This window comes from Molothrus ater, chromosome 3, assembly GCF_012460135.2.
Source record: "Molothrus ater isolate BHLD 08-10-18 breed brown headed cowbird chromosome 3, BPBGC_Mater_1.1, whole genome shotgun sequence".
NCBI classification, from domain to species: Eukaryota; Metazoa; Chordata; class Aves; order Passeriformes; family Icteridae; genus Molothrus; species Molothrus ater.
Genome location: NC_050480.2, coordinates 39,805,175 through 39,820,796, shown reverse-complemented (window position 1 = coordinate 39,820,796; position 15,622 = coordinate 39,805,175). Strand labels below are relative to the sequence as shown.

The following is a 15,622-nucleotide window of genomic DNA, read 5'->3' as shown; positions in this document are numbered from 1 at the left end:
AACACAGCTGAAAAGTGATTCCAATGAGGTCTACCCTCTCATTAGTACAGGAGTATGACACAAGAATATGAGAAGATGACCCAAAACAAAAATTCTGTCAGGAAGCAAAGACAGCAGCATGCAGAAGTGGAAAAGAATTTACAAATCTAAGGAGTCTCTAGCTTCTTTTCCTTTTAATTAACAACCAATAATGCCTCCTAGTGTAGTATGTATCCGGACTACAGCATGTGTGTTTCTCTACCACTGAGGACAATAAACTTTTCCAGACTTATTCCTATGAGCTTATTTGTATAGAAACAAAAATATATGAAACAAAACACCCAAACCTCAAGCAAAAGCAGAGGCACATTCTATATAGTCTTAGTTAACACCATATCATTTGTTCTGTGCATTTTTTATTACTCTCCACAGTGAGACACAAACTTTCCTTATGATTAGATACTTAGAGTAACTCATTCATATAGATTTCATTTTTTTAATTACTATTGCAAAGCATTTGGGGATTTTGAATTTCTTTCTATTCAGTATTCACTTCAAAAATGTTAATAAAACATATATGCTTGCCTTAATTAACAGCTTACAAGATGCTAGAACACCAGAAAGTTACACATGTGGAAAAAGGAAATTGCTGGGGAAAAAGCTAGGGCTGTTCAGCCTGGAAGAGAAGGCTGTGTGGAAATCTCAAGCAGCCTTCCAATATCTGAATGGGGCCTACAGGGAAGCTAGAAAAGGAGTCTGACAGGAACTCCAGTGATGGGACAAGGAGTAATGGGTACAAAAACTGAAAGAGGGAAAAGATTAGATATTAGGAAGAAGTTCTTTATTGCAGGGGTGGTGAGACACTGGAACAGGTTTCCAAGGGAGGCTGTGGATGCCCTGACCCTGGCAGTGTCCAAGGCCAGCCTGGATAAGCCCTTGAGCAACCTGGTCTAGTTGGAGGTGTCCCCACCCATGGCAGGTGGGGCTGTAACCAGGTGATCCTTAAGGTCCATTCCACCTCCTTAGCAGTTTGAGTCCCCACATCTGGAACTAAAGTTACCTATTTACTGAAGTGAGGCAGTCTCATGTACATTTGATATAGAAGTATTTCTGAAACAAACAAAACTCCAAATATGAGAATTACTCCATTTTTCTAGGAAGATACATAACACTCTTCCTACTGTATGCAGCTCCCCAATAGAGAAAAGGGGCAATCTTTGCTATACCATAGAACTCATGTAAGAGTTAAATCAGAGGTGGTATGATGGTGCTGATAGATGACACTCTAAGTGTGATTAACTCCCTTCCCCCTATGTCTTATAAGGTGAAATCCCAAATTAGGATAACCTAGAGAATTGCATATATCCATAAAAATCTAGTTTCTCTTTCTGCCTCTGTAGTAACTAAATTTACAACAGTTTTCAACACATTACTTCATGTATCTGCATCACTTTTCCCATCCCACTGTCCTGGAAACATTATAACAAAGTGAGAATGTTAGCTGTCTTTTATACAAACCAAGACAGTTTATGAAGATGGTACAGCTATTCACACATACAAGCTAAGCATGATCTAAATAAATATCATCCTAGAATCACAGAATGGCTTGAGCTGCAAGGGACCTTAAAGATCATCTAGTCCCAACCCTGAATTTTGCTAATAGCAACAACTTGGAGAAGCACTCCAAGGGGGGAAAAAAAAAAGTAAAACCAAGTAATATGGCTCAGTTCCAAACACACATGAATGACCACTGCCCACTTTCAAGAATTAGACTTGAAATTGCTCATTGCATGAACAAAATGTATCATAAATGTTCTACTTATAAAACTGGTTTAGACAGATAATCAACATAAGGAATAGTCAGACTACCACATTATTTTGTAATGGCATATACAAACAAGAAAGCTCAGCAATTGAAGAGGAAAGTCTCCTTGCATACAAGTAAGAAGCTCTTCCCAAAAACAAATGCAGTAAGCTTTAGCAAAACCTGAACTTGGTAAAGTTTTTTTTTTTCATTTTACCTAAATTTCACTAAAAATTTCATTATTTTCTATATATGTAAATATAGAAAATAAATGTTGAAATAAACTAAGCACCAATTTTAAACATCATTAAATGTTGACAACATTTTAAGTCAGATGGACATTGGAGGTGGAGAATAAGGCAGAGAAAGGGCTGGTCAAAGCTGAAAGCCATAGTAAAAAGCAGCATACAAATCTAACTGCTACCACGTACTTGTGGTTGCTGTAAAAGTCAGCATCATCAACACCACAGAGCTGGAAAACAATCAAAGATGGACAGTTCTGCGTGGCACAAGACAGAACCCCATGACAGCAATCACACGATGGCAGGGATGGCAGGAAAAGGGTCAACACTGCCCACTTCCTTTCTGTGCCTCAGAAGTGCTGAGAGGGGGGTGAAGAAGGGGCTGCAGAACACTCTGTGTGTGTGTGTGTGTGTGTGTGTGTGTACCTGTGAAAGTGCTCATCCTCTTTAGCAGTTGCTGGGGTGGAAACAGCTTCAGATTACTCACACATCCATCAGCTATGACAAAGAACACTGCTATTCAACATTTCACTTCATACATCAAGGATATAAAGGTATCAGAAATATGCTGGTATCTCACTCTACCACTACTGATAACATCATGATATTGCCATAGAAGAAGACAACAGACACTAGGAGAAAGGCGTGAACATCAAGGATCAGAGAAATTGTCCTGACCCTTTTGCAACATACAGAAACATCTGTTTATCCTCAGGATTTGGATAAATTAAGCTCTACATGCTCTGAGTACCATCCTTATTACTCTGAGGTGGTTAGGAAGGCATTTTTCCCCTTGGAGCAAGATTTCCCTCTCAGCAGCTAAGGAATTCAGTATAAGGTTAATCCAGGAAACTCAGTCTCTCTCTACCTAACAGATACCCAGAAGAGATGACACAAGCCAAAAGCCTATTAAAAGGAATCCTCTCCAAAACAAGGGGAAAGTATCTATGGTTATAACAGTATAGCAAGCAAAAAAGCACTCCCTCCCTTAGAAGAAAACCCAGGTGTCACAGTCACCATCAGCACACAGACTAGCTGGTTATAAACAGGTCCAACTGCAAGGCCACTCCAAACTACAAAGTCCACATGGCAGGCGTACAGGATTTAATGGCTGATCTGTAACCTCGCGGGAAACTCCTGACAGAGGCAGATAATAATAAGGCTGCTCTCTGAAGCCAGTGCAGCAGGATGAACACATTTGAAGACTGCTGTAATTGGCATTTTTCCCTTAAAGTAGAAGTTTGGAGTGTCTGATTTAAGGTTGTGGATGTGAGAGTTTTGGCACAGAGTGCATGTGGGAGGAAATGAGGGGGAAAAAGTCTAAACACAGGTAGGTTTACTGAGAAATCAGTACATTTATAATTACATACATGGATATTTATGAGCATCCAAGAATGTCCAAAGACCTGGAGACAAATGTGGAACACTGAAGATAAGACAGGCACTTAAGCAAGTGCTGGGTTTCAAAAGTTTTTACAAACCACCAGTATCAGAACATTGTACAACACTTGAGTTTCAATACGTGACTGTCTCACATTGGTACACGCTACCAATTTTTGTGCTGCCACTTGATCACTCAAAATGAATGAAGACCTCTTTGAGAAGGCAAAGTTTTCAAATGTGTCTAATCTATCAAAAATTTGAGGTACCAATTTTTTGAGCTCAAGCTTAAACTCAATGCAGGTGAGAAAGCAAATTGTGAAACAAAAGTATTCTGGAGCTTGTAGCAGACTACAAACAATTTATTTACAACAGTAAGAATTAGTGGCTCCTTCAGAACTTCTAATACTCAAGATACTAAGCCAGTATCAGAATGTTAGAGGATACAGCTGATTATTGCTTCAGAAAATTCTACCAGAATTTTTAACACTGTAAAATTCAAACATTCTAATTTCATCACAGATCCTATTTTATAGGATCCTACTTTAGTCAAAAGCTACAGACAGATAGGCAGAAATCAGAAGGTAATAGAAAACTAGATGTTTTACTGTAAATCCTGATGACAAAGGCTGCAGGAGAGAGATAAATCCTCTCTTCTTTCACTTTTTTTTTTTCCTATTAAATGGACAGAACACCTGAGGCAGACTGCAAACCCAGCTCATATATGGAAAACTTCCCAGAACTGCAATAATGTCACCACTTTGGGTTGGTTAGGTCTTTGGATGCTGGTAGATGGCTTTGGTGAATATACCAGTAGTCAGTGCATAAAATTACTTCATTGTTCTCTCTTTGTTCTCTTCTTTTTTTTTTTCCCAGTCTACATATCAATCCTTATCTGTCTGAAAACAGTTTGCTATAGGCATAACAAGTGAAATTATTGAAATAGTCTTTGCTGCACTATGACAACAAGAAAAACTCTCATGAAATACTATATACAGTTTCAGTATTGCTGGAGACTTTATCAAAAGTATTACAATACATCTCACACAAAACAAAGAAGGGCCTTGTTAGAGCATTTCACTGATTTTTAAAGAAGGAAACAGTTGTTTGGCCTTTTATTTTTTAAAGACTTCAAAAAGCTAAAAAACTAGATCACAAAATGCAGTAATCTTAAGTAATTCCAGTTTTGACCTTCTTCACTATACAGCAAACCCTAGACCTAACAGGCAAATCCATCAAAATCAATTAGCAGGCTTGAGCAGTGTTTTCATTAGTAAACATTGGCTTTCCATCACCATTTTCAGATTATTTTCCTTTTCCAGATATGAAAATAAACTATCCTAATCTTTAAACAGTCAGAATCTGTACAGTGAGTACTAAAGAAGTCTTAAAACTTTCATTCTGTCTGCACTGGAAGTAAGTAGCAGCCATGTTCAGCAAGGCTATCACTTTAAGTGGAAACAACTTACATGTTTCCCAATAAAACATACAGCATTCTACAAGAAGTATGCAATGCTTGGATATGATCCGAACGCAGAAAATATTATCAAACTGCATGGAAGGTGAATGCAAACCAGACTTCCCAACATAAAAGAAGTGATATTATGAAAAGCATTTTAGCAATGCAAAGCTTTCTAAAACACAACCTGGTTCAATTCTGTTTGTTTCCACATAGACAATTTCCCATCCAGGAGGACACTGTATCACAGACAGCATTGACCCGATGTTTTTAAAATTAAGAACATGGCATAATTGTTTTTACTAAAATTGAAAACAATAACAAAATGTTTAAAGGGACCTTCTGAATTTCAAGCTGATGTACTGCTCAAAGTAGAGCACCTTCTGGAGGGCCAAGGGAATGAGACCTTTCTTGTTTTAGACATTGGGGCAGGGTTTCTTTGTCCTTTGAACTCTTGCTCAACCACAGGTTATCCAACAGCCCCTAATTTTCATTAAGAAGTGAGATTCTGATTTTCCACTGGGTTTTGTAAGTAATATAATATATGAAAAAGCAAAATGTAAACATATGTAAAAGCATGACACTGACATCAAGTTGTGTATCTTGCCTCTAAGAAAACAGAAGAGTGTGGACTGACAAATCAAGTGATCTAACCAAGAGAAAGCTCTACTAAACACATCATGGGGTGCTTGAAAAGTCTACGCACTGAAATCTTAGTTCACAAATACTGCTCTGAGCAACATACTTTGTCAGCTAAATAAATACTGTTGCCAGATAACTCATTCTTTTTCACTTTTTCACACTACAAAAGGTGCCATGATACTACACAGCAGGGCCATGCCCTGGGACACAATTCACCAAGGGGAAGCCTTAAACCACATAATCAGGACACTATCATCTTTCTCTAGGTAGTGAGTTTTTGTGAGAGCTTTCCTATTTCTGAGTTCTAGTTACAAGAGTGCAAATTATCAAAGTAGTAAGAAAAACACTGACCAAATAAAAAACCCCACCCTGCAGCCATTGTTTCAGTCTGCCATCACTCTATAGCAACTGATACTGTAGTGCATAAAACCCATTCCAAAATATTTACCCAAGAGTTGACCTGGCAGAGGAGTCATAGCCAAACACATACGCAATTGCCAGTTCCATACCAAGCCAGCCAGTTTTCTAACATCTATGAATAAAATCACTATACTAACTCATATTTTTAAATATTAAATTTTAATATTAAATTTAAATTGTGTACTCTTGTAATACATAAGTAAAATTAGAAATCCATTTATTATTATTATTAGGATATACCAAGCACCACTTAATAAAAGCTTAAAATTTTCAAAACTAATGATGCGTAATTTCTGCTCTTCACTGGAAGAGGTGACATGAACAAACTTACAGGAGCGTACACAATTTCATCAGTACAATCAAACTCTTACAGACTCTTCTATTAATATGATGAAATTCAAACACAAATTACAAATTCACATATCCAAGTAAAGTTTACATTTGAGTGCAAATTTGCACTTAAAACTAATGCCCTATACTGATCTTCTAGATGACAACCCCAGTCCTAGGACTTTTTCCAGTTCTTACAGGATTCAAACTCTAAACAAATTTCCCAGAGTAATGAGTAATCTACAACAAAATTCTGCAAGACAGACTAGGGCAATAAAGAGCCCTCTTCTACTCAGTTGCATAGAGAAATGAAGAAAGTAGTATCTACACAGAAGGCATCTTCATAGGAGACAAGAATGAGCATGAATCAGAAGAATGGCTCCCTAGTAAGAGTATCTGTGCTAGAAGATGATCTGAAGAGGAGCTGTCTAATTTGAGCACACAATGGAAGAAGGCAGACCTAGAAAATTTAATTAAATATATAATAACAATAAGTTGATAACCTTGAGGGCAATGCCCGTATAACAGAAGGAGATGACCATTATCCTGAAGCATTACACAAAATAGTTTTAGCAAGTTACATGTACCTAACACAAGAAAACATTAAAGTCATGCATAATAAGAAGGTATGAGAAAAATAGGTGATGGCTGACAAGAAAAAAAAAGAACAGTGGACTTCATGTCAAAGCAGATTTTTTTAGTCTTTCTAGAGAACTAAACTAGACAGCAGCGAAAGGCAGAACTGCAAGTGAATGACTGAAGGCAACCAAGCACGTGGAAAACTTATCCCTACACTGAAAAAAGTTATGTTACAACGTTATACATCTTCATTATGCAAAAGCTCATGAGGCACAATACAGTCCAGGAAGATAATTTGACTGCTACTGGTAGGTCTGAACTACTACAGAGTTTTATCTCTGTTGACTCAAGTTTTCATCTTTGATTATTAAGCTTCTAGACAGGAACAGTTACAGAAAAGCAGTAATTTTTACTTGCAATTAATGACCTGAGGGGAAAGAGGAATCTCTGCAAGAAGTTTAACAACAATTATGAGCCAAGTGATGCATGCATCCAGAACAACTATCAATTACCTCTCTGGTGTATCTACCGAACAATCTTAACAGCAGAAATTAACAGGCTTTAGCCTTTTCACATGATGAAATGAGCATCACTCAATATCTATTTTACATGTAAATATTCTTCCTAGCCAAAAATCTTGAAAAATCAACAATTACCTAAATAGTGCTTTACTCAAATACACTTCAGAAGAGGATTCCATTAGTATGAAGTTCACTTTGAAAGACAGAGCAGACACTTCATTACGTATCTGTAATATCTGCTAAATTAGACTTCTCTTAAGTTTAAGTAAACATTTAGTTTACTAATTCACACTGTGAGTCTCAATTCCACCTTCATCAGAACCACTGATCAAAACAAGGAGTCTTCTTTATGCATGTTCTGAATTTTGCACAGCTACCATTTATTTCCCTTTATTTATAACAAAGCAACTATTCCAACAGATACTGACACAAAGACAAACTCAGAGTGCTTTCTTATCATCTACAGCCCTCCCACAAACACCAGTTCATTTCAACTTTTACCACTTTACCAAAAAGTTTTAGCTTTTGTTACCCCCTTTAGATGACAAAAGCATCTAGAGACAAGAGCAGAATTTCGTTAATCATAAAGCTAAGTTTTCCTCAAAAATCATGACCGTGTGTTCCATTCATCTTGGTTTAACCTCTCTGAAAGAGAAATGGTTTTGACAGAAAAAACACACTTGCACAAACAAAGCAAATCCCTTACGTGTCTAGATGACTGGGGGTTTTTCAGCTGAAAAGTAATTTTTGTCAATGGCATTTTAGGCGGGGAACAGATCCACACATCAGGAGGGAATTCTTAAAGCCAGTATGTCTGAATTGAATGGAACTAATTTGCCACTGGCTCAAGAAATAACTTATATAAGGAATATTAAAAGCACAGCCTAAAACTTCTTCCTAGAATTATTTTCATTACATTATGATGTCTGTGGACTGTGGTCAATATCTTAATTCAAACTTATAATTGGGACTCTCTAGAGAGCGCTAAGACTTCATTTGTAATGACTATTCACTTTGACTCAGTTAAAGGAAAACTGGTCTCCAAATACTCCTTCTGATGCACATGAGCAGGCCTGAATCTCTGACTTTTTTCCAACCATTTTAATGCAGAACTAGAGCTCAACAGACTCAGTAAAGTGCAATTAGTAACCCCGAACCTCTAATGCCTCAGTGTTTTTATGTCCTGCTGAACTGTGCCTGCTTAGTGGTAGCAATTATTTGAAAAACATTCTGTTCACTAAAAAGCACAGGCATCAGTCCTCAGGATTCCAACCACCCTTCCAGACTGACTAAATATTAGTTTAAACATTTGTTGCAAAGAGAGTTTACTTTCCACACCATAGGTTTGGCAAACTTAAAAGGATGATACTTTCAGATATATTACCAGCTTCTTGAGGCCTATACACTCTGAAGAGTTGCACTTGCTTAAACTACTGAAAGTGGTACAATCCAACTAGTGGAGATGGCACAAGTACTTCCACCATTTAGATTGTGTTTCATTAGCTCCAGACTTGCATTTCCACTATCACCCATAACACAATTGATTACCAATTTTAAAAACAGGTCTTGAAAAAGCCTCAGAGACAGATTTTTAAAGGGTGAGATTTTTTTGCGGATGAGCAACCATGCAGATAAACAGCAGGAGGGTTAAAACCTAAAAATTCCCATTTCTTATTGCTTTAACTAGATTTAAGTAACAAGCTTGCATAACTACCATTAAAAGGCTGCAAATCTTATGTCTTCCCTGTGACACTTAATGAACCAGAAACAGATCTGAACCCAAAAAGTTCAGAAGAAGACCAAAATTCCATCAGCCCTAAAATATCCTGCCATACAATGTACTGTGCAATATTTTCTGTTAATAGATTGCTTACCTGTATTGAAAGTCAAAGAAAACAATATAAAACATACTGAATAGACCAAACATACATAACACAACATACGGAAAGTCAATATTTAAAAAAACCAAAACAAAGCAACCCGGAAAAAAAAGCCCTGCCCACATTCTGAAGGGTTATTTCTAACACCTTGTTGCTAAGACTAAGTTTTTTCACATATAGAGTAATCAAATAGCCATGAAGACTTTTGAAATGCCTTCTTTTTTTTTTTTTAATGATGGTCATTTAAAAGTCAAACTCTCAGGAATTATTCTTTAATGCAAAGCATGTTATTTTTTCTCTAAGCTTTTTGATTAGACCTTTCTACTTTTGCTGACACAGAGGTATATTAGTCTAGAAAAACATTCTCCATCAGAAAACAAAACTACAACAGATCAATGTTTCTGACAACAATCCCCTAGCCCTTGGGAAATCGTTATAAAAAAATTCCACTTGTTCTACAAGTGTCTGTCTCAAAAGAATTAAATGCAATTCATATTCCTAGTCCACAAACCATGCTTAGAAAAAACACAACACTTCTCTTCCTCTCATGTAACACCTATGAAAGCATACACTAAAGAAGAAACCTTATTTTGTCATCAACAATAATTGTAACACCTAGTTCAGATATGGCATCTCATTAGATGCACTCAAACAGTGATAAATGCATAGTCTACAGTACCCCTCCATTCCTTCCTCACACCCAAAACATCCACATGCAGTTATTTTATATAACAACCAACTCCAGTTAGCACTTTTATTAAAGGAGGAGGTTAAAAAAGCTAAACCGTACAAATGCAAATCATTTCCTATCTACAAGTTCCCAAAAAAACTCTATGCACTTATTACAAAATCATTCATTTGAACTTACTCCTTTTTGAAAACTTTACATGCTGTAAGCACCCAAGACTTAAATCAAAATCAAACCATCATTTTATCTCCTACTGCAAAAGGTTTAAGTATTTTTTAAGTCTCTTTACTGTGTTTCTATGCCTGACCAAATAAAAAAAAAAAGGAAAAAGCATCCACAATACTTGGACCAAGGGCAAGGAGAAACAATTGAAGAAAAAGGTTAACGTTCTGCTTCATTTTGAATCTGTTAATTTATCTACAAACAAAAACACAATTCACTCCACCTTCCCCCAAAAAGTCCAGTATTTTTTCAGACTTGCCAAAGTGAGCAGCTGCCTCACATAAGTAGAGACAGTAAAGCCTAATCAAGTTTAAATGATGACCAGTATTACAGACATCTTTAGCAAAGGTCTGTACCTAGCAGCAGTCCTGAAACACTGTCATTTAAACTTCTGCTAGTAAACGCAGAGTTTTGTTCAATTATAAGTTTCTCAAGTCACAGAGCTCCTCTGAGCTACTTTCTGAATAAAAAGAATTTTAAAATTTCAGAGTAAAATAGTGCAAATTAACAGGTTTCTCAGAACAGCAACAATGGTTCAAATAGGTAAATATCTAATAAATTTAAAATTACCACTTTGTTCTCAAGCATGAATCCACAAATTACTGAAAGCCAGTGAAGATATGAAATCCTCACTCCAAAGAAGTCTTTCAGCTTTCCACGTGATACAGAGAGAGGAATACTCAACTTTGAACATGCAACAGAAAGTTTTTGGTTTTGTTTTGCTGGGGTAAAGCAGCTCTGAATGACTTCATTAACTACTAGAGTCAAAGAGAAGTTAAGAAAAAGTCAGTAACAGAACTCAACATGCCCTATCCAATGCTTTTGCTCTTCAGTGTCTTACATACCTTAACAATTTGTTCCTGAAGTCTCACAAGAGGCAAGTAAACAAGCAGATCTCTAATCCCTTAGGACTAGTCTACTCAATAAAATATTAACAGGAATTCAAACAGATTAATTTCATGAACCACTTCTCCAAATAAAGCCCCACACATTTGAACTACTTTGAAAATACCACCCAACCTTCAAAACAAAGTCATATTTTACACACTGCAGTAAAGCGACAAGGATCTAATGGAGTTGGAAAACTGCATCTCACCAAAGAATGAGACCTTTCAAACTAATACCAAGGTACATCAGTCGGTCACACTGAATTCCTTTCACTGTCACTGCATAGTCTATATTGTCAGAACCCTAGTCAATTTACATTAGATTTCACTTTTCCTTTGCTTTACCAAACACCCTGAACCCCACTATTAAGGCTGTGATTAGCCCTCTGGAAAAACCTACTCTCTTACATAGGAAAGTTACAAGACAACTCACTTAAACCAGGTCACTTTCACTGAGGAAATGCCTGAAGAATCACTACAAGGCATCAACTCTACTGATACATCCAACCAGCAGCTCCTGGATGACAGTCTGCAGTTTGGGCTACACAGTTAACTCAGCAGCCCAACAACTATGCCTGGACAGCTTAAAATGATTCAGTTTGACTCAGCTCAGGCACACACAGCCAAAAGTCATATCCAGGTTACTGCATCTTCACAGATGCCAGACTTGCTGCAGTCCCTACAAAAAGCAAGATATGCCTTATGATCAAGATGAGCCTGGAAAAACAACAGAGGATTGTCAGTTCTCAAGCAGTCTAGTAAAAGGGCTTTCATTTAAGCTGATAAACAGTACAAATGTGAATCACACCATGGTCTAGGTTGAAAATATTGCCAAATTTGTGTCAGCTCAGGGTAAGAGTGAAAATAAATGCAAGCATTTGTAAATGTAATTATCTGGAAGGAAAATATACTTTATCTATAAAATTGTTACCTGCTGCCAGTTTGATGTAAACTCACCTGTAGTCTTATCAAATGCTTTTAGAACTAGTAGACTAAAGAGCTCATCCATTCAAGGATGCATGCACTTCATTTTTTACATTCAGTAGTTCAACTGAAATGTCATCACTGACAATGGTGAGTATGCTCCTATACAGGTTCAGAGGCTTAAGTGCAGAAGTGTGGAGTGAATGCCAGTAAAATTTTTTCCTTCAATAATATTTATAATGAAGCTGGTAACTTTTGTGCAAACTCTAGTTAACTATGATAATAAATATGCATAGCTGACCTAAAGAAAGTATGATTTGTTAAACTACTTACTAACAAAACCACAGAAGCACAGTCTGCCATAAACACAAAGAAGACAGGCTGGAGTTAGAATGTACTGGGAATGGACAAACACATCAATAAAACAAAAAGTTCAGCCACAGGCAGTTAGCAGTCAACCTGCAATTCCAAAAAGACCGCGCTATGTTCTCAAACACAATCATGAAAGCTTCTTGACACTGGCTTCAGCCCGCTTTTTTGAGACACTGTCAAGCAACGACATTGTTAAAACCTAAGCAACGCAATCAAGGAACTCTAATTATGATAAATCTTGGAAGATGTAGGGAATAATCACAGAAAACCTTCACCTTTGTGTTCAAGAAACTGTCTGCAATAAGCAGAACTGAAAATACCCGAAGGTGTCGTAGTTCCTAATCTTAGAATTGCTTTCAACACTTTTTCGTGGCTCTGCTAGCAGTCAGCACCTAGGTGCAGAACAGGAGCCAGCTCCAAGACCAAGCCAACGTGATTTCTCAGAGGCTTCTGTTAATAAACAACCAGGGCCAGGCCAAGAGCAAGTGTGAATTTCCTCCTTTTCCCCGGGAACACGCACATGATCAGCCTCCACCCTCTGAGCAGGGAGCCCGCTGTCACACACAAACAGGGCTGTAACCTGCGTCCCCAGCCCTCCCCCTACCCCCCCTCGCCGCTTTCAAACCAGACGCGCAGCACGAACCAGCCAAAGGGAACATGACAAGGGGCAGCGGGAGGGTGTGGTTTGACTATTACATTTTTATTTTTTTTTAAAAAGGACAAACCCCAGCCTCTCTAGGCCATCAGAAACACCCACTTCATTAGGCAGAAATTACCCGCTGTGTTTTTCCAGTACAACATGTGAACTCGGGTCTACGAACCTGCTCCTGGTATTTACTTTAGGCGGCGGGCTGGCAGCCTGCAGGCTCGGAGAGCCAAGGCGCTCCGTCCGTCACGCCCTGGGAAAGCCACTCCGGGGATTGCACCAGCAACCCGGAGAGCCGCCGGACTGTAAGCGGCAGGTTGCTTTGTAAGAGGCGCCTTCTGCACAAAGACGAATATTTAAAGAAACAAACAAGCTAGCAACAAAAAAAGCGCCTAGCACCGGGCTTCTCAATCCTCCTCCACCAGCCGCCTGCATGTACTGTTAAAGTCACAGACAGACAAAAAAAAAAAACCAAAAACCCACGGAGGTACCCGGTGTCGGGCTAGGGACGGGGCAGCTCCTGTATTGTCGCCCTTGCCCGCCCCCTTTCGCCACCTCCATCTCCCAGCGGGTTTCTCCCCTGCCTCGGAGCCGCCTGTCCCGCGGGGTCAGGCCGGCATGTGCCTGCGGGAGGGAACAGAGGGAGGAGGGGAGGGCTCCGGCCCTGCGCTCCCTTCCTCTCCCCGGCCGCTGCAACCTGCCTTAACCCGGGCACGGCGAGGGGCCCCCGCTGCCCACGGAGGAGCGGAGCCCCGGAGGCGGACAGCGCAGGAGCGCCCGTGTCCGAGCCGCCGGCCGGGGCGGGGGGCGGCGCGGGAGCCCGGCGGCTGCGGGGCGCGGCCTGGCCCGGGCGCGGCGTCTCACCGGGCCGGCCGGGCGGGAGGCCCTCGCCGGGGTCGCTCACCTCGGTGGGGTCGCTGATCTCGAACAGGTCCAGCCGGTTCGCGTTCCAGTGGTTGATGATGTCGGCGAGTTTGCGCCGCTCCTCCTCCCGGCTGCCGCCGCCGCCCGACATCCTCGCCGAGCCCGCCGCCGGGGAGCCGAGCCGGGGCCGGGGCCGGGGCCAGGCCCTCTCAGCCGAGCCCCGGACGGAGCGGGGGGTCCCTCAGTCCCGGCCGGGCAGGGCAGGGACCGGCTCTCCCCGCGGCCGCTGCCGGCTCGGGCGCCGCGGAAACGCCCCGGGATCGTGCCGCCGACAGCGATGGGCCCCGGCGGACAGTGGGGAAGGAGAGAAAGAAAAGGGGGAAGGGCGGGCAGGGGGCGGGGAGGAAGAGGAAGGATGCCCCGAGTCGGCAGCGCCCGCCGTATCTCCCGGCTCGGCAGCGCCTGTGGCCGCTCGCCTGCCCTGAGCCGAGCGAAGCCGCCGCTGCCGCCGCCTTTCTCCGCCCCGGGATCGCCCTCCCCTCGCTCTCTCCCTCACACACCGGCCGTGCGCGCCCCCGCCCGGCCGCCCGCCCTCCTCCTCCCCTTCCCGGGCGTGTGCGCGCCTGCGCGCGCTCCCGGCGGCCGTCGCCTCCCGCCGGTGCGCGCCTCCGGAGAGTGGCCTCCGTGTCCCGCCTTCCTCTCGCTCCCCTGCTCCCGCCGGCCTGGGGGGGCGGCCGGGGCCCTGCGGGGGCCGGGGCGGGGCGAAGCGCGGCCAGGTGCAGCGGGAGTGCCCGCCCGGCGGCCGGGGACACGCGGTGGCGGGGTCAGCGCGGCCCGGCGGGGAGCGCGGTGCCGGCGGGAGGCCCCGCGGGAGAAGCGGCGGGAGCCCCCGGCGCCGCCTTAGCGCGGGGCCCGCGGTCCCGCTGTGTCACCAACAAAGAGCCGCCGCGGCCGCGGGAACAAAGACCCTGCGGGCGGATCCCGGCGCGGCCCCGCCGGAGCTTGCCCGCGCTAAGGCGGGCGGGCGGAATTTCGGCGCTGCCCAGTCCTCCCTGCCCGCGGGCGGAGGTCAGGGCGTACGGCCCGGTGGGTGGCTCCAGGTCAAGGCCGCCCCCTCGCCCTGCGGCCCCCGGGTCGCCGCGGTGCCTTGGCGTCTCCCGGCGCAGCCAGGAGAGCGACGCGCCGCTGCTGCCCCGGTCGCTGCTGCGTTTGATAATGGTTATGGAGTGCCTTGGGAGCGCCGCGTGGACGGAATTGTCTAAAAAGGCTGTATTGACAGAAATTTCCACAGCTTGAGATAAACCTGATAAGAAGTTAAAGCATCAGATACATTTTAATGGATTTTAGACACGTCATTTTTCTGTGGTTTCTCACAAAACGTGTCAGTTGGCCCTACGAGGCATCACCCATTGTGTAGACGTTGGAATTCAGTCCAGCTCTGGGGGTTTGGCTTTGTTTCTTAACCCGCAGAAGTAATGCATCCTGATAGTTCAGCGGTCATATTTGTTGTGCTTTGGGCATCCTCTGAAACTTACTACTTGAACAATCCTCTTTGAACTTGGTTGTCCAAGTGTGTATTTTTTTTGGTTTCTTCGAGTGGTTAAAAAAGGGGAACTACTGTTTCCTTTTAGCATACCTGGCAAAGTATTTCAAGTTCCTCTTTGCTGAGGGAGTTCAGAGGAGTGAGTTTTGCTGATGAAGTTTTGATTTGGCTGGGTTATTTAAAGAATGAGATTCCTCAGAGGCCTTGTCTGCATTAAGCAATTAAATTATTGTTTTTATC

General features: G+C 42.1%; 1 protein-coding gene across 1 annotated transcript in view; it reads right to left on the bottom strand.

The window, feature by feature from the left end:
* AFDN (afadin, adherens junction formation factor) overlaps positions 1-14,351 on the bottom strand; it is a 115,500-nt gene extending 101,149 nt beyond the window's left edge. The window contains 1 exon segment of the mRNA XM_036379461.2: positions 13,880-14,351. Coding sequence (XP_036235354.1) covers positions 13,880-13,990 — 111 coding nt within the window. The 5' untranslated portion in view covers positions 13,991-14,351.
* Positions 14,352-15,622: the final 1,271 nt, after the last annotated feature.